A 21,743-nucleotide genomic window follows, 5' to 3' on the forward strand; every position below is an offset into this window, starting at 1 on the left:
GCCAAGCCCACTAAGTTAGAGAAGAAAAGAGCATTTAAAATAGGGTCTTAAGAAACACCTAAGTCTGACCAAAACAGGCAGAGTATATCCTCTACCAAGGGTATCCAGCCTGCAGTCTGCAGGCCACATGCACCCCAGGATGCATGTGGCTATGAATGTGGCCCAACACAAAATCATAAATTTACTTAAAACATTATGACATTTATTTTATTTTGTTAGTGTTTGTATATTTAGTGTGTGGCCCAAGACAACTCTTCTTCTCCCACTATGGCCCACAGACGCCAAAAGGTTGGACAATCCTATGGGACTGTGATATACCTTAAAAAAATTAAAGCTGTATTATTAACATATATTCAAGTAATCTGCATAAAGTAGGGGAAGGGCTAAATAGAAGACTTTATCAGCATTTAGTAATTACTACTTAGGGAGATAGAAAAACTGATTCTGGTAGATACATAATGACTAGAACTCTTCTATAGGGCAGAGACAGCTTATAGGCTTTTACACAAACTGCAAGAATATCCCTCAATAACATTTGATTCCCCTTGCCCTCTAAAACAACTTTCTAATTTGGTTTTCCAAAGTCACTGATCCTAAAGGAAGTGCCTATGATGGAAGAAACTAGTATTCACTACCCCAATGTAATAAACTGAGATTCTGGATTACAAAAAAAAGAAAGAAAAAAAAAAAACCTGTTATGATTTTAATAAGCATGAACCAATCCCCCAGAATCTGATCTGTGTTGAATGAGTAGATAAAATGATATTTTATGTTATACAAAACTGACGGTCAAAATCACAGACTGAAACACTCACCAAGCGAGGTCTTCCATTGACATCTCTCTCTTTAAAAGGAATATTTGCATTTTTAAGTATATGTTATTGATTACACTATTACAGTTGTCCAATTTTTTTCTCCCCTTTATTCCCATCCTCCCTGCACCACCCTCCTACCAACATTCACCCCCCTAGTTCATGTCCATGGGTTGTACATACAAGTCCTTTGGCTTCTCTATTTCCCATATTATTCTTAAACTCCCATCTATTTTGTACCTACCATTTATGCTTCTTATTCCCTGTGCCTTTTCCCCCATTCTCACTCCTCCCCCTCACCACTGATAACCCTCCATGTGACCATTTGTGTAGTTCTGTTCCTGTCTTAGTTGTTTGTTTAGTTTGTTTTTGTTTTTGTTTTAGGTTCAGTTGTTGATAATTGTGAGTTTCTAGTAATTTTAATGTCCATAGTTTTGATCTTCCATCTTTTTCTTAGATAAGTCCCTTTAACATTTCATAAAATAAGGGCTTGGTGATGAGGAACTCCTTTAACTTGACCTTATCTGGGAAGCACTTTATCTGCCCTTTCATTCTAAATGATAGCTTTGCTGGATAGAGTAATCTTGGATGTATGTCCTTGCCTTTCATGACTTGGAATACTTCTTTCCAGTCCTTTCTGGCCTGTAAGGTTTCTTTTGAGGAATCAGCTGATAGTCTTATGGGAACTCCTTTGTAGGGAAATGCCTCCTTTTCTCTTGCTGCTTTTAAGATTCTCTCCTTCTCTTTAACCTTGGGTAATGTAATTATGATGTGCTTTGGTGTGTGCTTTCTTGGACCCAACTTCTTTGGGACTCTCTGAGCTTCCTGGACTTCCTGGAAGTCTATTTCCTTTGCCAGATTGGGGAAGTTCTCTTTCATTATTTTTTCAAACAAGTTTTCAATTTCTTGCTCTTATTCTTGTCCTTCTGGCACCTGTATGACTCGAATGTTGGAACATTTAAAGTTGGCCTGGAGGTTCCTAAGCCTCTACTTATGTTTTTGAATTCTTATTTCCTCATTCTGTTCTGCTTGAATGTTTATTTCTTCCTTCTGCTCCAAACTGTTGATTTGAGTCCTGGTTTCCTTTCCACCACTGTTGGTTCTCTGTATATTTTTCTTTATTTTACTTTGCATAGCTTTCTCTTTTTCTTCTATTTTGCAACCATACTCAACAATTCCTGTGAGCATCCTGATTACCAGTGTTTTCAACTCTGCATCAGATAGATTGTCTATCTCCTGGTTGCTTAGCTCTTTTTCTGGAGTTTTGATCTGTTCTTTCATTTGGGCCATATTTCATTGTCTCAGAACACCTGTTACACAGTAAAGGGAAGAGCCTTAGGTATTCACCAGGGCAGGGCAACCCAAGTTGCTGAGTTGTGGCACTCTATGTGGGGGTGGGGTCAGAGAGGCAACAATGCCACTTGCTAAGCCCTTGTCCAGCTTTCACTCATTTCCACTGCTACCCACAAGCAAATTGGGCCCTTCTGATGCTGATTCCTGGGTGGGTGGGTTTGTGTACGTTCTAGGACCCTGTGCATCTCTCCAATGAACTCTCCTGTGAGGCTGGGAGTTTCTCCCTCTTCTGCAACCCCCACAGGCCTTTAGAACCAGAGATTTTGAGGCTTTATTATCCCCCACTGGAACCCTGGGTTGTGAGGTCTGTCTCACTCCCCAGTTTTTTCTCCTGGTTTATCCACATACAAATGTGCAACCTCCAGCCACCACCTTGCCCACCCAGTCCTCTAGCCACTGCCTTACCACACATCCTCTCTGCCTCTCCTACCAAAATGAATGAATATTTCTTCTTTAACTCCTTGGTTGTCAGACTTCCATACAGTTCGATTTTCTGTCATGTCTGGTTATTTTTTATTTCTCAACTTGTTGTTGTCCTTCTTTTGGTTGTGTGAGGAGGCAAAGTATATCTACCTATGCCTCCATCTTGGCCAAAAGTCCAATATTTGCATTTTTTAAATATTCTTTACAATGGGAACACAAAAACACTACTGATATGTAGACAAATTTCTTGTGAACCATAGTATGTGCTAAAAGAGAATATAGGGGGATCTATTTGAGCCTCCTTCTTTTACAGATAAGTGGTTAAGATGTATCTGAGAAGTTGTTACCTGCTGAAGGCCTCAACGTTAATCAGAGAATCAGGCTTTTAACACAGGACTCCCTATTCCCCCAAGTCAGTGTTTTTTCCATTGTACTATAATGCCTGCTTCATCACAGAGCAGTAAGGTCATGCAGAATCCCAGCTCCCCCAATGACTAGATGTGCAGCATTAGGCAAGTTATTCAATATCTCTAAGCTTTATTGTATTCATCTGCATTTAGGGATAATAATATTTTCTATTAAGTAGGTAAGATGAAATAAAAAAGAGTACACATAAAGTGTTTATCACAGAGCCCAAAACACAGTAAATGCTCAATAAATTTTTAATGGATCTATTTATACATATTACAATTAAAATGTGTAATATAGATATTATACAATAATGGCACCATGTTATAACATGCATAATACATTAGTACATTCATTTTCATTATAACTATATCAGAGAAACATTATGGAAGAAGAATGGGGAATAATAAAAAAACATACGAAGGCAAAAACATACTACCAAGATATCTCTAAACCTTTCATTTATCTTTTATTAGACTATAATTGACTTTATTTTCAAGCATCTTACATTAAAACTCATAAATAATCTTACATAGTTTTGAAAGTAACTGGATCCTAATCAAGTGAGAAAAGTTTCTGTAGTCATTCTGAACCATATTAATATAATAAATCTAACTTAATATAATAAATATATTTGCTCAGAAAAACTAATTTAATCACCTTTTAAAAACTGTTAGTTACATTATAATTATAGACTCATAAGAAATTGTAAAGCTAAGATAAAGATGTCTCGTGTATCCTTCACCCAGCTTCCCCCAATGTTAAGATCTCAAATATAACTATAGCACATTTCAAAACCATGAAATTGATGTATAAATTGAGATATAATTCACATCATAAGATTACCACTTTAAAGTGTACAATTTAGTAGTTTTTAGTATATTCCTAGAGTTGCACAACCATCACCACTAACTAATCACCTTTTAAAGTCACTATAACAACTTTAAAGACTGAAAGAAAAGCTGATGTGTTCAGTTATAAAAATCTAATTAGCTCAAATCAGAGGTAATTTTATATTTGCTTTATTAATAATCCTCTTTATCACAAGTAGCACTTTCATTCATGCACATCTACAGTCAACCTTTATTGAGCCCCCAGGTAAGACCTTAGATACTAATGGTACAGAGATTTAATCTCTACCTTTCAAACAGTTCACTGTCTAGAGGGAAGCAGACTTGTAAGTAAATATTTATACTTTGCTGTGGTAAGTGCTATAATAAGGTCCCCCAAGGCACTGCCCAGCAACACTGGGGAGGGAGTTCATGCTGGAATAAGGAAGTGATCTGATGAAAGGCTGGTGATTCCTGCAGCAGGAAAAAATGTATATGCAGGATGACCGGAAACAATGCTAAAAGGCTATTACTAAGTAGGCAACAGGAAAAACTTGAGGGATTTTAAAAAGAAATGATCAGAGTTGCATTTTGGAAGTATGTAAAAGGTATGGATAGGCCCACTGCTCCACAGAAGGGTAAAACCTAGACCATTTGAACCTTATATCTGGCAAGCACAGATAAGAGTCAGGGGAGGCCATATAGAAGACTCAGATGCCTGCCACCATTGAGGCTACAGTAGGAAGAGGAAAACTGAATTCACTGTGAGACTTATCATACTTCAAAAACACCTCAACACTTGTAGTTCTTGCAAGTTTCCATCTTATCCCACCTGACAGAAGTCTGACAGAGTGAGGAGTGGATTCAGCGCTGTTATACTCCAATAAAACCCTGCTGGTCATTAAAATATTGGCATATGTCTCTATCATTTGGAAAATAGCCCTCAGGGGCTTTTCCTCTCTTCTGTGGGATCACTCTCAAACCCATTCTCATGCATCACTAAATAGTATCTGACCCAGGAAAGGGACCTAGACCCAGCTCCAGTGCACTCTAGCAGAGACTTGGCCAGTGAGGTATTCACTGTGATTCATTGATGGTTGAATATTTTAAATGTCATTCCCACATGGGGGGCAAGTCCAGGGGTAGCTTCCTTAAACTACTAAGCCTCTACTATCAGATACAGCTGCAGCAACAGAAAAACAGACCTCCAATATCCTTTCATTATCCCCTATCTGCTTCTCCAGATTGTCCCTCCAGATTCTGACCAGGTATTTGTTTCAGCCTCATTTTGCTCCATCCTGATTGTTTCTCTGATTTTGATCTTTCGTTTCTCCCTTTAGTCAATTATTTTAGTCTCCCTCCAATTTCACTAACAGCTGTCCACAGTAAACACTTTCCTGGCCATGAATGGTCACCATGTCCACTCAATTCCTAAGTGACAGACCTGAAGTCACAGTAGACATACAGTCTCATTGGGTCTATTCATCCATTAAGAAATAATTGCAAAAAGAGTTAACGCAACATTCTGAACACGTAGTACTCTGTCCAGACCCAAGATGTCACTTTATACAGATGTTTGTATTATTACTTTAAGTTCCAATTAAAATACACAACACTCTTGTGTTAAAATTAAAGGACATGTATCACATATTTTAGTGTGTATTTACATAAGTCATGATTGAACCTTTTTTAACACTTCCTACCACCACCAACATAAAGGGTATGGTCATCACACAAAGAATTTGACCATACGCAAAGGTATAGCTTAGCAGTGATGGCAATTAGAAATGGTGATAAGACAATTTTTTTTAAAAAAAAGAACAAAAGAAAAATAAGAAATGGTGATCAGAAAATGTATTAAATGTGTGGTCCAAGGTATAAATTAGCATAAAACAAAGGAGATAATAAGAAATGAACAGAAGAACTATTGTGTCAGAAAAGATGGTAGGGACTTCCTATCAAGATGGAGGCATACATAGACACACTTCACCTCCTCATGCAAACACAAGGAGAATCACAACTAAACTCAAAACAAGAAACACCCCAAACTGCCAGAAAACCAAACTGTATGGAAGTCCAGTAACCAAGGATTAAAAGAAGCCACATTCACCCAAATAGTGGGGGTGAAGACAGGAGGCTGAGCAGGAGACAACTCAGTGCAGAGAGGAGGTGTCAGCAGAATGGGTGATCCCCCATTCACATGTGGCACATAAAATTTGGGAGGGATACCTTGGGAGTGAGAGATCCCAGCCCCAGGACAGACCATGCAGCCTGGGGTTCCAGTGCTGGGAAGATAAAGCCTCACAACTTCTGGCTGTAAAAACCAGTGGAAATTGGGGTGGCAGAAGAAATGGCTGTTTTCTCAGGAGGGTCTGTTTAAAGAGACTTCATGGTCCTAGAACTCATGCAAACCCATCCACTGTGGGAATCAACACCAGGACAGCAGCTAGAAGTCACATATGGGAAGTGAGTGAAGTGACTGGAAACAGAGAGAGTGCCAGGCAAGCCTCTAGAGGCCAGGCAGTGGCATTGTCCCCTCTCCAACCCCTCTCTCCCAACACAGCACCACAAAATGGTGAAGCAGGTTGCCTCTCACCCTGGAGAATATCTAAGGCCCCAATCTTTACAACTTAACAGGTGTGCTAACAGGGAGTCAAAGCAAGTCTACAAAATACACCAAAACAAACACAGGAAGGTTGCCAAGTTGGGGAGACAAAGAAATATGGCCCAAATGAAAGAACTGAACAAAACCCCAAAAAAGAACTAAGCAAAATGGAGATAGCCAATTTGTCAGATGCAGAGGTCAAAATACTGGTGATCAGGATGCTCAGAGAAATCACTGAGTACAGCAAACATTTAAGGGAAGAAATGAAGGCTACACAAAGTGAAATAAAGAAAAATCCACAGGGAACTAACAGTAAAGGGAAGGAAGCTGGGGTTCAAATAACAATTTGGAATATAAGGAATAAACAATCAGAAAAGAGTGAAGAAATAAGATTTTTAAAAAAGGAAAATATAAGAAGACTCTGGGACATCTCCAAAAGTGTCAACATCTAAATTATAGGGATGCCAGAAGGAGAAGAGAAAGAGCAAGAAATTGAAAACTTATTTGACAAAGTAATGATAGAAAACTTCCCTTATTTGGCAAAGGAAATAGACATACAAGTCCAGGAAGCACAAACAAGTTGGACCCAAAGAGGACCACACCAAGACACATCATAATTAAAATACCAAAGGTTAAAGATAAAGACAGAACCTTAAAAGCAGCAAGAGAGATGCAGATAGGGTCCTACAAAGGATTTCCCATATGATTGCCAGCTGATTTCTCAAAAGTAAGTATTTTCTTTTCTGGCAAGGAGTATTCAAAGTGATAAAAAGCAAGGACCTATAACCAGGATTACTCTATCCAGCAAGGCTATCATTTAGAACAGAAGGGTAGATAATGTGTTTCCCAGACAAGGTAAAACTAAAGGAGTTCATCATCACCACGCTATTATTACATGAAATGCTGAAGGGACTTATTTAAGAAAAAGAAGAAGATCAAAATTACGAACATTAAAATAACAACAAACTCATAACTATCAACAACTGAGTCTAAAAAACAAAAGGCCCTGGCTGGTATGGTTCCGTGGATTGAGCACCAGCCTGCAAACCAAAGGTTCACTGGTTCAATTCCCAGTCAGGGCACATGCCTGGGTTGCAAGCCATATCCCCAGTAGGGATGCATGAGTGGCAACCACACACTGATGTTTCTCTGCCTCTCTTCTCCCTCCCTTCCCCCCTCTAAAAAGAAATAAATAAAATATTAAAAAAAAATAAAAACTAAGCAAACAACCAGAACAGGAAGAGAATCATAGGTATGGATATCATTTAGAGGATTAACAGCTGGGAGGGTGAAGATGAGGAATGGGGGAAAAGGCACAGGAAATAAGAAACATAATTGGTAGGTACAAAACAGACAGGGGGATGTTAAGAAAAGTATTGGAAATGGGAAAAGCCAAAACTTCTGTGCACGACCCAAGGACATGAACTGAGGGGGAAGGGTTGGTGGAGGGAAGGAGGGTACTGGACGGAGGGGGGGGACAGGGGGAAGTATGGAGACAACTATAATAGCATAATCAATAAAATATACTTTAAAAAAAAAGAAAAGATGGTAGCAAATAAAATTGTGGAATCTAGGAAGTAAAGAGAAAGTAGTTTATCCACTTGTCATTTTCTTTCTACTGGGAACTAAAGGTATACTATATGAGATATGTTTTATGAGATTAATAGTAGGAATAGTCCATAATATTTTACAGTGACACACTAAAAAATCTAATTTGCAGGACAATATAATATCTGTCTCTTAAAAATAATCAGATTGTAAAGTGTACCCAATATTAAAATTAGAATATGAGTAATATATTCTCCTTTACCATAAAAATTATTAGAAAACAATTTTTAGATGTGCTTTCTGTACTGTGGCTATTCATTTAAACAAGCTTATCTAAATTATCCAAGGTATATTTAAAAATAAGCAAAGAAAGTATCAATTTTTCATATCAGCAATGCTGCTTATGAAATCTGATACTGCACTGTTTGGTTCAGTATCTTATGTTCTGCAGCTTCACCAAGCAAATTCCTATTAACTTTTTTTAAAAACCTGTTTCACATGTATTGAAATCTAAAGCTTAGCATAGATTAAAGAAGTTGCATTGTAGTGCTAGAACTACCTCATGTTTTGATCAGACTTTTATCTCTCAACAACCAACTTCTGAGTGGCTTCCCAAATAGTTGATGGGATGTTCTGTTGTATAGATGAACGTGTACTGTAAAACTTCAGGCTCAATATGCCTCCAAACAACCCAGGCATTATTGCCAGTTCACGGAGTCCTCTGGCCTATAAAACTCCACTTCCATAACAACTCAGGGGGATCATTTGGATTTTTCCAGAGGTAAAAATCTGAAGAGGGCAGGCTGATGCCTTCTCCAGCCTAAGTTGCCCCTACAAGTACTTGAGATCCTTAGGTAAATTGATTAATTCTGCTTCCTTGTGTTGTGAGCAATGTTACCTACTTGGCTCACGTCAAGCACGTTCTTAGTGGCATCTCCTGCCTAGAGTTTTTGGAATCCATTGGGACTCCTAAAGCCAACTCTTCCACTTAGGTGTCCTCAGAATAAGGCTGGGACCCAGACTAAAGGATCTTGAGTTAAATCAGGTTACAGAGAAAGAAAGCTTTGCACCTGCCTGGAGGCGAAGGATAATTTGCCTGGCTATGGAGTGCCTGGATGAAATACCAGACTATGAACGTTCATAACGATTAGCTTTTCCTACTACAAGTTCAATGAAAGTGGCCAGACATTTGAGTGTGCCCTGGGGCACGCTGTTTTGATGTACCACTATTTCTTTTAGGTCTTGGGCCTGTGGGCCTTTGCTAATTTATCTGGCTCCCACAATACTATTTCACAGCAAGCCTCCTTAATCTCTCCAACAAAGTGGAGTGCCTGTATTGTCAGTCGTTCCCCTATTCATCAGTCTTTAGACTATCCCTTCTTTTTCTCCTTTTCTGAGCAAAATAACCTATTAGCATTGGCATTCTGCCGAACACCGATTGCCCAAATGCCAAGCAATGCTCTCTTGGAGCTCCCATTCCCAAAGCTCTAGCCTGGCATTGTTTTGAGGGCTAAAAGTGCACCCTCTGTAGGGCTGGGAACTTCAGAGCTGGCAGGCCTCGGCTCACTGGGGAATCCAAAGCAGCACTCCTTCGTCCTCCAGCAAAGCTATTTTTGGTGGCCACTTAGGTTTAGGAACAGAGATGCTAAGTGTGCCTTTCAAGGCTCCGTGGGTCACATTTCCTAACTGTTAATGCACAGTTTAGGTGGCACTGTAGTGGTCAAAGGGTTATCAAATATCAGCTAAATGTTGGAATCGGATAACCTCTTTTTTGGTTAAATAACTAAACTAATGCCAGAGATGAGGTCTCTTGGAAATGAAATTCACATGTAGTTGCTGCAGTCACAGAATTAAGATTGATATCTGACCTAACTTTTTGTTATATGGGGCCATTGCTTTGTGAAGAATCTTAATTTGTGTTATATAGTTTTGGAATTAGATTTAATTCAACATCAGCTTTATGCATTTATTTTAGTTTAGACTGACTCCTCTGAACATGTCAAGAATGATTACAATTTGCTGACAGTAATTTTTCCTTGACGAGTAGATTTCTGTTGTTTGACTCAACTTCACCAGAGTATGTCAAATAAACATAGTAAAGGAAAGACTAAGTATATTTGGCTTTACATTTTTAGCTCTTCTACCTAGATGTAGCCTGCTGTTACCTCAGCCTGGAATGCCCTTTACCCATCCCCCCATAGCCCATTTTCTGCTTTTGGAACTCTTTCATGACCTAGTTCAAATTTTACCTCCTTTGAGAAATGTTTATTAATTTTGAGTTCCCCACATTTGCACATCCAGAGCATATCACCTTGTCATAGCCCTGAATTGCAGGATGTTTTACAGTTTGCTAGTAACATGTTTGTAATCCCTTGGCTCTCTTAGGGGCTTTTACTCCTTCCTAATCCCCCAGTGCTTTGAGTCATGAATATTTTCTTGAAAACCAATAAACAAATGTCAAACAACGTTTTGTTTTTAGGTTGGGGAACACAAAATTAAAACTAACCAATAAATACAAGAGCATCAAACAGGAATTATGACCCACTGTAGAATCCTTAGAATCCGGCCCACTTGAAGAGAGGTACACAGATCTGCACATAGCCTAACTTTTACCTTACAAGGGTAGAGAATCAGTTAAAGCCATTGTGAAGAAAATCAAAAGTTAGAAATGTGAGATTGACTCTTGACTTCTTCTCCCTCACTTTTTATATCTAGTCAAACAATAAGACTCATAAACTTTACCTATTAAATATCTATATAAACCAGTAGTAGTGATTCTCAAACCTCAGCAAGCATAAGACTCACCTGAAAGACTTGTTAAAACATTGCAGAGCTCTATCTCCCAAGTTTCTGATTCACTAGATCTGCAGGGAGATAAGAATTTGCATTTCTCACAAGTACCCAAGTGAAACCAATGCTGCTCATCCACAAACCATACTTTGGGAAGCCACTGCTTTAATCTACCCCTTTTTCTGTTCCCCTTGCTTTTTACAAGGTTCACAATTTCTTCAAGAGTAGTGGCACAATAAGATGGTTCTAATAAAGTATAATAGCTATGTTTGGTCCTGATATTGAATGGTTTCCCCTCATGGGCAGTGGCTGCCTAAGGCTTTGAAATTATTCTTAGCATATAGGAATGAATCCTAAAGCATTTCTGGAGTGGTATAGTATCTCTAAATATGGACCAGCAGATGAGGCCATGGTTAGACAGGGAGTCAGAAGAACAGGAGGGGGGAATGAAAGCTATAACCACTGTCAAAGGGGTGTTTCTGTAGACAAGTGAATGAAGCTATTGTACACAAACTCAGTAGTTGCCAAGCATGTGGCCTAATTATTTTTGCTTGTATGAGCATGGCACGGAAGGATCTCCTTAGAGGACCTGATTCACACAAGTTGTGTTTCATTTGATGTTAGCAAGCAAAAGCCTGGAGAGTTTGAACCTAAGAGTCTACAAGTTCCTGCCTTCCAAATCTAGGATGTGATACAATTAAGTTGGAAAGGCCAGGATGGTAAAACATCATTCTTAGAAACAGCACATCCATTACAACTGATGACAGACCAATGCAAAGGCTCTGTTTTGTTCAAAATATTGACAACAATAATGAGGATCACAGGCGGCCTTGGGAGGCAAGAAGTCCATAAATTAAATCTAGAGATTGTCCTCCCACAGAAACTGTTCTCCCTAGTCTACCTTTGGCTCTACCTATATTTAAAATGTTTGTAAAAGTTCAAAAACTTATGCTGGCTACCAGGGTCTAAGACCTTAAAGGAATGGAAGACCCAGCTACGACGGACATACGACAAGGTGTTCTACTTGCTTAGGGAAAACACCATTCCCTCTGCAACACAGGACTGGAGATGCTTTAGTACCCTCCATATGTCTCAGCTGCATGAGAAAACCATTAGGTGGTTGGCCTAAGCCCCAAAGGTCAAACACCAGAGAACAGAGGGACAAGAACTGCCCCCTGACCTCCAGGAAAGCAGCTCCCTCCTCCTAAGCACCACATAGGTGAGATGCTGAAGCTGAAAGACTACTGCCAATCTTCCATGATATTCACATCTGTTGTACAAGCTCTGGTGAGACACAGCTGAAGAAGAGTGACCCTTAAGAGGGTGCTCCATGAAACAGGGTCAGAATGTTATAGATGAGGCTATCAGAGAGAGGATCAAGTCAGCTTAAAATAGACGTAATCAGAAACAGTTTGGGAGACATGGCTCACTTCCCGTTGGGCAAAAAGTTAGAAAATGAGGCTGTGAGGAGAGTGTTTTATGTGATACTGACTTAAGGGAAAGGAGTAAAGGAGATTTCTGTGGCCTATACTCAGTATCTTAATTCTGCCAGACCTCTACTGCTCCATAAAGCACTGCACTACACAGTATTCACGTGAACTAAGCCTTCTACATCTGCAGTGATGGGAGGAGAAGAGGGACCCAAAAAGCTTGAAATCCTACAAGATAAATTTAAAAAATCATAGGACCTCTATTAATTCAACAAAAGATAATTGCAGAAAATTATCAGAGACCTCATAGGCTCCATAAAGAACCACACTTACATCCGTACTTCTCACCAGGGAGAGGGGTGCTGAGCAAAATGGTTTGGAAATGGGTGGGCCGGAACCATAATGAGGGTTATACAGTTGTTAAAAAATGTTTATTGTTTTCAGGTATAAGACATTTTAGTGTTGAAGTTAACACCACAATCATGTAGCACAAACTAATCACAACAAATATTTACCGAACTATAACTATGTAAAGCCCTGAACTAGGCAGTAAATTCTTAGGTCTTAAGAATTAGTTCTCTTAGTCTCTCCTTTATAAGTTCTAAAGTATAATCTACCTGAAAATAAAGTTCTTAAAATAATCCAAAATATTGTAACATAGTAATTATTACATCCCTGGTAAATCACTTCTAAAATTAATGCCTTGTTTCCTCTTATTTTGAGTTACATATTTTATTCCTATACATAAACCACTACAAGCACGTAACAAAAATGACTACTTTTTGTCTTTAGGTTGTATGATTTTATTTTGGCAAACATCTCTTTTTTTTAAGTGTCATATTCATGACAGCACAGACATGATAAATGAGTCTCTGGACACCGTAACAAACGGAAGATTCAAAAATCACATGCTCTTTTATTTTACACTATGTTGAATTGCCTCATCTAGCATATTCATTCCAAGCATTTAATAGAATGCAAATTCATACAAATAGCATTGGGTAAAATCTGCTGTGTTGAATGCTTCTAGGTTTCTCTTGGATGCCACTGACACTTCCTTAAATCGTACTTTTACAAATAGAAAAAGAATAACAGCAAAAATACACATCTAGAATTTACCTTCTGTACAAAAAAAGGCTGATTTACCTTCATGTTGTATAATAAATGTTTTAACATACAAATAAAGAAATAGAGTACAAGTGTTGTAGGATTCTAAAAGGCTAATTTTGAAACTATCTTAGTATCAAGAATTAGTCTGACTTGTTATAACAGAGACCCTGAGACAACATAATTACTTTTTAAAGCAAAAATTTTTAAAAAAATTCATGAAAATACAACAGCTTTATGTTTTCTTCCGTGAATAAAATTATCCAAATTCTCTAACAACATCCCTTTTGCATTAATGAAACCAAGGACTCCACTTAGCAAATATAAAACAGAAATTCTTAGAAAAGACAAATCACAGTCTAGGCAATAAGTGCCCCTCTAAAGCCAAAGACTTGGTAGGAGAGGAGGAAAGCAAGGGCATGGGGTAGGAGAGAAGGAAACCTGAACTCTTAAAATTTAAAGAATAGTTCTAATAAAGATTCCAACCATCCCAGCCTTGGATTTTACAATTTCATTGACATTTATCTTTTAAGGGAACTTGTAGCTTACGTAAAACACTTCTCAATCCTATTTTTGATTTGCATAGAATTAGGCACAATTTAAGTATATTGCTCTGTTTAAATGTTCCTTATTATTTATAATATTTCCAAATAATTTTCTCTTTACTATGAAATAAGTATTAATATTCCCATTTTATAGAAGAGGAAATTAAGATACAGACAAGTGAAGTGACTTAGGGAGTCAGAATGGATAAAGAACGAAGATGGGATTTAGAGACAAAAAGGATCAAGAATTAAATATAATACCACCACCTGGTAGCTTTGAGCAAGTCCCTTCATCTGGGCCTGTCTTTCATTTGTACAATTAGGATAATATCACCTACCTCTCAAATGGCTGATATAAAGTATAAGCAAAACACTTAGCAGACAGTCTTACAGAGTTAGCCATTCAAGAAACATCGGCTCTGCACCAACCCACAACCCCATTTCCTTCATCTGGTACAAGAGGTACAATGTTGCTGTGAGGTACATGAGATAATATAACACAGGTAGAGTGCCTGACAAGTACAGGGCTCAATACATTTGCTCTCTCCTTTAATATTCCCTTCCTTACTCTTACCTAGATCCCACAGTTAGTAAGTGGCTGAGCCACAATCAAATCCAAACCTTGGTTCCACTGTAGAATTTCCTCTGCACACACACATACATTTTATTAATGGTAGTACCTTATTTAACTTCAAAAACTAATTTAACCTGTCTGTTTAATCAGTAGTTATTTCAATATGTTCCCAGTAAAATCAAATTCATTTCTAGGGTAGTTCTATTTTTCAATAATCACAAAAGTGATTAATATTTCTGACTTAAAAGTATGTATTTTTAGCATATTTCTACCGGCATTTTTAAAACATATATGCTTAATATTTTATAAACTGTTATAACCCAAAATACAGTTAAAAATCTATTCCTTAGGATTTCACATGCCTAAGCATTTATATGACTCAATTCATTATACTGAATTCAAAGAAATTAGGTGGCTTTTTCATTTTTCCTATTTTTCTCCCAAATAAAGTAATAAAGTAAGGTAGTAAATGTGGTAAATAAATATAGATATACATAAAATGAAACAGATGTGTGAAAAATATGGACCAGACCTGCATTTATGAGACAACGACCTTCAAAACTGGCAGGGAGCTATTAACAATGTTCTTCACAGGGGAGCAATTATATGCAGACTACAACCCTCCTATGTGTATGTACTTTCATCTCTCATGGTCTACAAACACATTTGCATATCACAAAGAATAAAAGAATAGTCTGGTAACTTTGGCAACCCTCACTGAGAGGATGTAAGGCATTTTCATCACCTTAATAATCACATCCTAAATGCCAGATCAGTGTAACTGCTGCAATATGAAAGGCTAGACCAATTCTTCTGACAAAATTTCCTACAAATGTGCTATTACAACTCTAACCCTGTGATACATATCTGATTCTGTACTACACTAAGTGGTCTCTAATTATGTCAAGAAGCACCGAAATCTTTCTAAAGTACATACTTTATTTAAACAAAAATATGGTATATAATACTTTCAGAAAAAGGAGTTCAAATCGTCACCAGATTTAAATACACAGTACTGCAATTCCTACAATTTTGGGAATATTGCTTTAACCTACTAAGTAGCTCACAGTTTCTTTCAGTACTGATTTAAAAGACCCCATGCCCAGTATTTTACAAATAAGCATACAAACAGACACACACAGAGAAATGCACAAGAAGAAAAGTTGCTAGGAAAAGCTCCATGTCTAAATGCTCAGACAAGCTATAAAAACAAAATGTTAATTTCACAACAGATACTGTCTTTTCTTACATTTCCTCGCATAGGTAAAAGCAATTCGCAATAATGGTGCCTCAAAATAACAATATTACATACACTTTAGAATTCCTGTGTTTTTTAGATTTTATGCAAGAATCACAATGCACAGTCATTAACATGTCTAGACAGTAGACACTATTGTATGGTCATATTACACTAAGCTTAATTTTTAAATTTTATTTCCATTTTTTCTAAATTTTTATAACATTAAATTATAATAATGTAAAGTAAGACCATCAGGAAAATAAACACAACCATATAGTAAGCACAAATCCAGGAAGTCCTGTTTAACTTAAAAATAGTATTTTCTCAATGGTAATAAAAACTACTCACAACTGTAATACCAATCAACCAACTTTAAAGTTTCCACTAACTGGGAAAAAAACAGTTGCCTTATTGTAATACCTTAAAACCATAAATTTATCACTAGTGGTGTGGAGACGTGAATTGTGTTTCATTTTTACTCTATACCTTGGCAAAAGTCAATGTCCTGTCCTAGAAATTTTATTCCACCGTATGTATAACCCAAAAGTATTTTTTAAGACTCACGAAGTCTAAATCTTGTACTGCCCTTGATATTCTATTGTGTAAATGTTACATTTTAAAACAAAAAAAATAAATACTTTAAAAGCTTTATACAATGTATTGAAATGGTGAAAATGTCAATTCAGTGTTTTCTCCTCCCCCACTAAAAAGCAAAAAACTGTATGTGACACATAAAGATACAATAGAAACAAAAAATAACATGCCACTTATTCAGTAAGGAAAGAAACACATAACATCTCTATCATATTCAATACAACACAATCCTTTCACTTGATGGCTAGCATCTTTATGACTGTTTAATCTATACATAAGTGGCCTTAAAAAGAGATTTTGTTCTCTTTCTCTACCCTCATGGATCTTTGGCAGCAGTCATCACTTGTGTCCAGAGCTGGTTTTAGTGGGGGCGGGAGGGAGGGTAGTGGAGGAGAGAAGGCTGAACTGAGCACGCAGTCAGCAGAGGCAGCTGCTCTCATACACTACCCAGCGTCTTTCTCCTACACCGCTATTTTCCGCTATTGAGCATTGTCAGCAATAAATAGATAAACAAACAAACAAATAAACAAACTAAAATAAATAAGGGGTTAGGGAGACAAAGAGGATAGGACCCAGGGCGGACGGTTTTTGTCTGCCACATCTGAGGCGAGAAGCCCTCTCTGATTTCTTGCTGCACATAGGGATCAGGTGAGACCCCTCTGGGTCCAACTCAATTTGCTGCTCCAGAAAGAACAGTTTTCGACAACGACAGCAGGATCCACCCGGCTGCTGAACTAAACACCGGAGCATTGTCAATGTTTTTTTGTTTTTTATCTTTGACTTTATAAAGGAGGAGAGAGGGCTGTGACTGCGTTCCTGGGAAAGACTAGTACTCCTTACGTGCCACACAGCAGTAGTGAAGGAACATATGCCAGAGGTTGTAAAAATCCCTTCAAAAATACCAGGTTTTGTAGAAATGCTGTGCAGCGTTATCGTATTGTTGGCGTTCTTTGTAAGTCACCGATTCTTTCTCACCACCGTCAACCCTCAAAGAGCTGGGACTTGTTGCCAAATCTTCACCTCACGACCCCCGGAACTGACCAACAGAATAAGATTTGGGGAGCGAACGGCGGGAGGGGGACCTAGACCTTTAACACCCCGAGAGCTGGATGGGTTCCCTCCCACAGGCCACTCTGCATGGGCTGTGCGTTCAGTTCTACCTTCGGAAAGCTCTGACTCAGAAATGCTGGGCGGGAGGGGCGGGGGGGTGAATTATGACACAGACCATTATCCTTCCAACCAAAGAGAGATAAGAAAAGCCTGCTAGCCATCCTTAACGGGCCGGAGAACCAAAGCCTGCGCCCCCCCGACGGGGCGGCCCGGGAAGGAGCCTCCAGCCCTGCCCGCCTCCCTTCGGAAGCCCGCGGAATATGCTCCCAACCTGGGCTGGCTCCGGAAGCCAGGATGGAGCACCCCTACCCTGGGAGAGAGCGGGGAATGAGTTGGGGGTCCGGGATGCGGGGGCTTGCCCCGCGGAGGCACCAAGCGCCCAGTGCCCGGGCCGGACAGGGGCTCCGGCAGAGGCGCCCTGCAACCCGGCCGTCCTCTGCAACCAGGGGCGGACAAAGCTTTGGGGTGGGGGAGCCACTCTGAGGTAGCGGTGGCGGGCCAAGTTGGCCAGACTCGGGTGGCGAGGGGGTCCCGCCGGCAGGGCGGCGCGGCACTGACCTGGATGGTGCAGGTGTACTCGCTGTCGTCCAGCAGCCGCACGGTGCAGCTGTACTCGCGCTCCAGGCTCCTGCTGCTGCCGCTCATCAACCTGCTCAGCATCTTCCCGCCCGCCCGCCCGCCCCCGGGAGAGACGCGGTGGTGCTGCGGACCCGGACCAGGCGCCACTCAGCCAGGCAGCTCCGCGCAGAACCCGGGCACCTGCACCATCACCACCGCCGGGTCGCCGCCGCTGCCTCCTGCTGGCCCCGCTCCTCCCGCTCCTCCGTCTCCGCCACCGCCTCCCCCAGCCCGGAGCAAACGCCGCACTCTCTCTCCTAGGTGCCCCAATGCTGGTGCCCAGCTAGTGGGGCGGGGCCTCGACCAGAGGGGGCCCAATGGCAGTCAGCGCGGCGGAACCGAGTGGCAGACAGTACAGCCAATAGATATAGTGTGTAAGAATGATGGACAAGTTGGGAAAGCAATCATGGGAGAGCAGTCGGAAAGAGCCAAAGTGGACCAGCCCTCTGGCGTCCAGAGCTTGGGTCTCTCCTACTCCACCGTTTCTACAAATGCTATTTCTCCTCCCTTGAGCAGGTTTGGGCACTCGGCTGGATCGTCGCCTGCTGCTTGGAATACATTGGGCTGTGCTTCAGAGGTCAAGTCATATACTCTGCAACGCCACGGTTCCCGCCCTCTCGCGAGCCGGGGAGGTGCTAGATCACAATCCTGGCACCTGCAGAATGCAGGCACCTTCCGTTCTGGACCAGCAGGCTGCCCCTACCTGCACTCCATCCCAAGTGACCCCGACGAGCCTTCCTGCCCTAGCCCTCTTATTTTGGAGAATAACTGTTTACAGAAATTACTTAAGCAAAAGCTGGATGGCTCACGGAGGTTTTTAAGCACCCAGGGTTAATCCCTAGAAAACCCTTCACTCTTAACAACCTTTGCCGCTTCCTTTTATTTTCAGAAGACAAAAGGAGAGTGAGGCGTGCTCCTTCAGCCGGCAGGGAGCAGAGGAAGCGATGGATCAATTCCCTGCACCTTTAAAGCTAGAATTATATCTGCAGACTTCTTCAACAAAACACAAAGAAAAAATTCATCTGCCCTCTGTGATCCCACATCTAAACACCTCATGTTATTTACAAAAACTTCACTAAGAGATAATATTCCCCCTCGAAATTTTCAATGGAAGGAAATGCTGTAAAAGAATCATATCAACACAGAACATTAATGTTGTGATAAATATGTTAATTTAAAAATAATGAAATATGCATAAATTCCTATTTTTATTTATACTGTTCTTGTTTATTTACACCCATAACAAAAATGAAACCCTACAATGCCCTAAAAATATACAACCTCTAAAGTATGCTTTCTCCCTGGTGTCTTTGGATTCAGTATTTCTCCCAATTTATTCGCTTAGAACACTCCTCTCACCCTTTCTGTTATCAAGTCAGTAAACTGGATTGCTTTTTAAATTACTTGCATTCTTCCAGTAGCCTTCAATACCTGTAAAAGGGGATTCCTCTTGTCAATACAACCCCAGAACATAGAGCCAATGAGTCAAATATTCTAACCATAAAACCAAATGTGAGCTCTTCTATTCTGTAGCCCTAGCAGGCAACCTGATGCCTAAAACAAAATAGGTATCCAATAAATGTTTGTTCAATAAAGTAAATGGAATTGATAATTATTATTCTACAGCATCTAAATCTCAGGGGAAGATCTGTAAAGAAACTAAGAGAATTTCAAGAAGGTCCTGAAGATGAATAAAATTATTAATATGCCAAAGTGATATTGTACAAAGCTCAGCTTTGTTGTGTCGTTGAGAGAAGATAATGAGATTTCAGACAGGCAGAACTTTCGTTGAAAGAAAAGTGCTATTTGTTATAGAATCTATAAGAGCAAGAAAAAATATCCCAGAAGCTAGAGGAAGACCAGAAGTGTGACGGTAGGGAAGTGTCTTTAACAGCTTATGCAAATAAGCAGCTGTTAGAATAAAAATGCAAAGCATCATGAATTCAGAAAAACTCTAAAAAAGTGAATGCAATCTTTTTTTTCAAAGTATGGCCATAGATGCAATCAACAGGGATGAGACTGGCTGCTATGCCAATGCATTAAGTAACATTCCTGCTCAGCCTAAGAAAATCATGTTAGCTTAGATGTTCACCTCATTTAAAAAACATGGTAGATATTTATCCATGTTTATGCATAATATCCATAAAAAGCTTCAAACTCTCCCGTACTCTCTGATACAGGACATTTTGTGAAGAAAACAGAGGCTCCCCTGGCTGGTGTGGCTCAGTGGATTGAGTGCTGGCCTGCAAACCAAAGAGTCTCTGGTTCAATTCCCAGTTAGGGTACATGCCTGGATTGTGAGCTAGGTCCTCAGTTGGGGGTGCACGAGCGGCAACCACACATTGATGTTTCTTTCCCTCTTTTTCTCTTTCCCTTCCCTTCTCTCTAAAAATAAATAAATCTTCTTTTAAAAAAGAAAACAGAGGGTAGACAAATAATGGAAGAAAAGTAAGAGTCAATCAATTTCTGGTTACATGTATTTCTCTACAAGACTCAAGAGCAGAAGCCTAAGGGCAACTAAAAAGAAAGGGCTCATATCAATATCAAACTGAGGAATACTTTGTTTACCTTCATTTTTCTCAAGTCTGTGGAGCAGGATGCCCAAGATAGAAAGGGTTTGTTTAATAAAAGACCTCTTTAGGGTGGGCTGGGTGGAAGGGGGCAAAGGGGAAAATAATTGGAACCACTGTAAAGCGTAAAAATAAAAAACATTTAAAAAGGCCTCTTGAGAATCAGTGTGATAACTTTCATGAGTTTTTGAGTTAATGGAGGCCATATTTAAAATAAAAGTCCCAACTATTATACAATGACTCAGGGGTCCTCCCTTCCAAATTATCAGAGAGCATCAAATCCCTTTACAGTTTCCTTCACAGTACTTCCCCAGGGGAGGTACTGTTACCCACATATGCCTAAATAACTGAACTACCCTTAACTCTGCCTCAGATGCCCCATACCCTGATACTCTGGGACACTGAGCTCTTTCCAGCCAGCATAACCTTCAGCATTGCCTTGAGATTTGGCAGGAAGGGGCACTGCCCTCTCTTCACCAGGACATCACAAACAAAAGCCCTTCCCGTCAAAATCTCCTCACAGCACAGCTAAGATTGCTGTTTTATATAACAATATTAGAAAGGAAAAATAATCTAGATTACTCTGAAGGTATGATAGGGCTACTCTCAAAGCCTCTATGAACTAGACACAGGCCTGCCTCAGTGTCAACATCCATGTGGCTGAAGATAGCTACCCTCTCTACTGAAAGTTCCACTGACCATGTCTTGGGCAGCAAGCCCAACCACCTTCAAACTGAGAAGAAAAACAACTTACCTGGCCCACTTTAAGGTCTACTTTCAAAGTCCCATTTTCTGTCCCAGATGCTGCCTGTCCCTAGGAAAACTGACCATGGGAATATCTAGTCTTTTAGAAGAAACCTCACCCTACACACTCCAAGGATGTGACCTTCACCTCGGACCCAACTGGGCTATCACCTTAGAACATATCATCCAACATATGCACATTTTCTCACAGTTATTCAGTCTGAATTATTCAGTCTTTACATGAAGGTCCACGTAGAGCATCATCAAAGTCAGTCCAGCCCCTTTGACTAATTATTTCTCCAGTAAGCAGTGAGGATCATGGCTGTCTTTGCTTTCCTGAATACTTTAAATCTCAGCTTCTGTCCTCCTAAAAGCAAGGACTCAAACAAGGACATTCACATCTCCACAGAAACAATATATTGACACACACACAATCTAAATC

At 39.8% G+C, this 21,743-nt stretch overlaps 1 protein-coding gene across 1 annotated transcript in view; it reads right to left on the reverse strand.

Moving 5' to 3' along the window:
* Positions 1-18,247, reverse strand: part of FRMD5 (FERM domain containing 5) — a 285,688-nt gene extending 267,441 nt beyond the window's left edge. Inside the window, 1 exon segment of the mRNA XM_036032671.1 lies at positions 17,928-18,247. Coding sequence (XP_035888564.1) covers positions 17,928-18,029 — 102 coding nt within the window. The 5' untranslated portion in view covers positions 18,030-18,247.
* Positions 18,248-21,743: the final 3,496 nt, after the last annotated feature.

Source organism: Phyllostomus discolor, chromosome 1 (assembly GCF_004126475.2).
Source record: "Phyllostomus discolor isolate MPI-MPIP mPhyDis1 chromosome 1, mPhyDis1.pri.v3, whole genome shotgun sequence".
NCBI classification, from domain to species: domain Eukaryota; kingdom Metazoa; phylum Chordata; class Mammalia; order Chiroptera; family Phyllostomidae; genus Phyllostomus; species Phyllostomus discolor.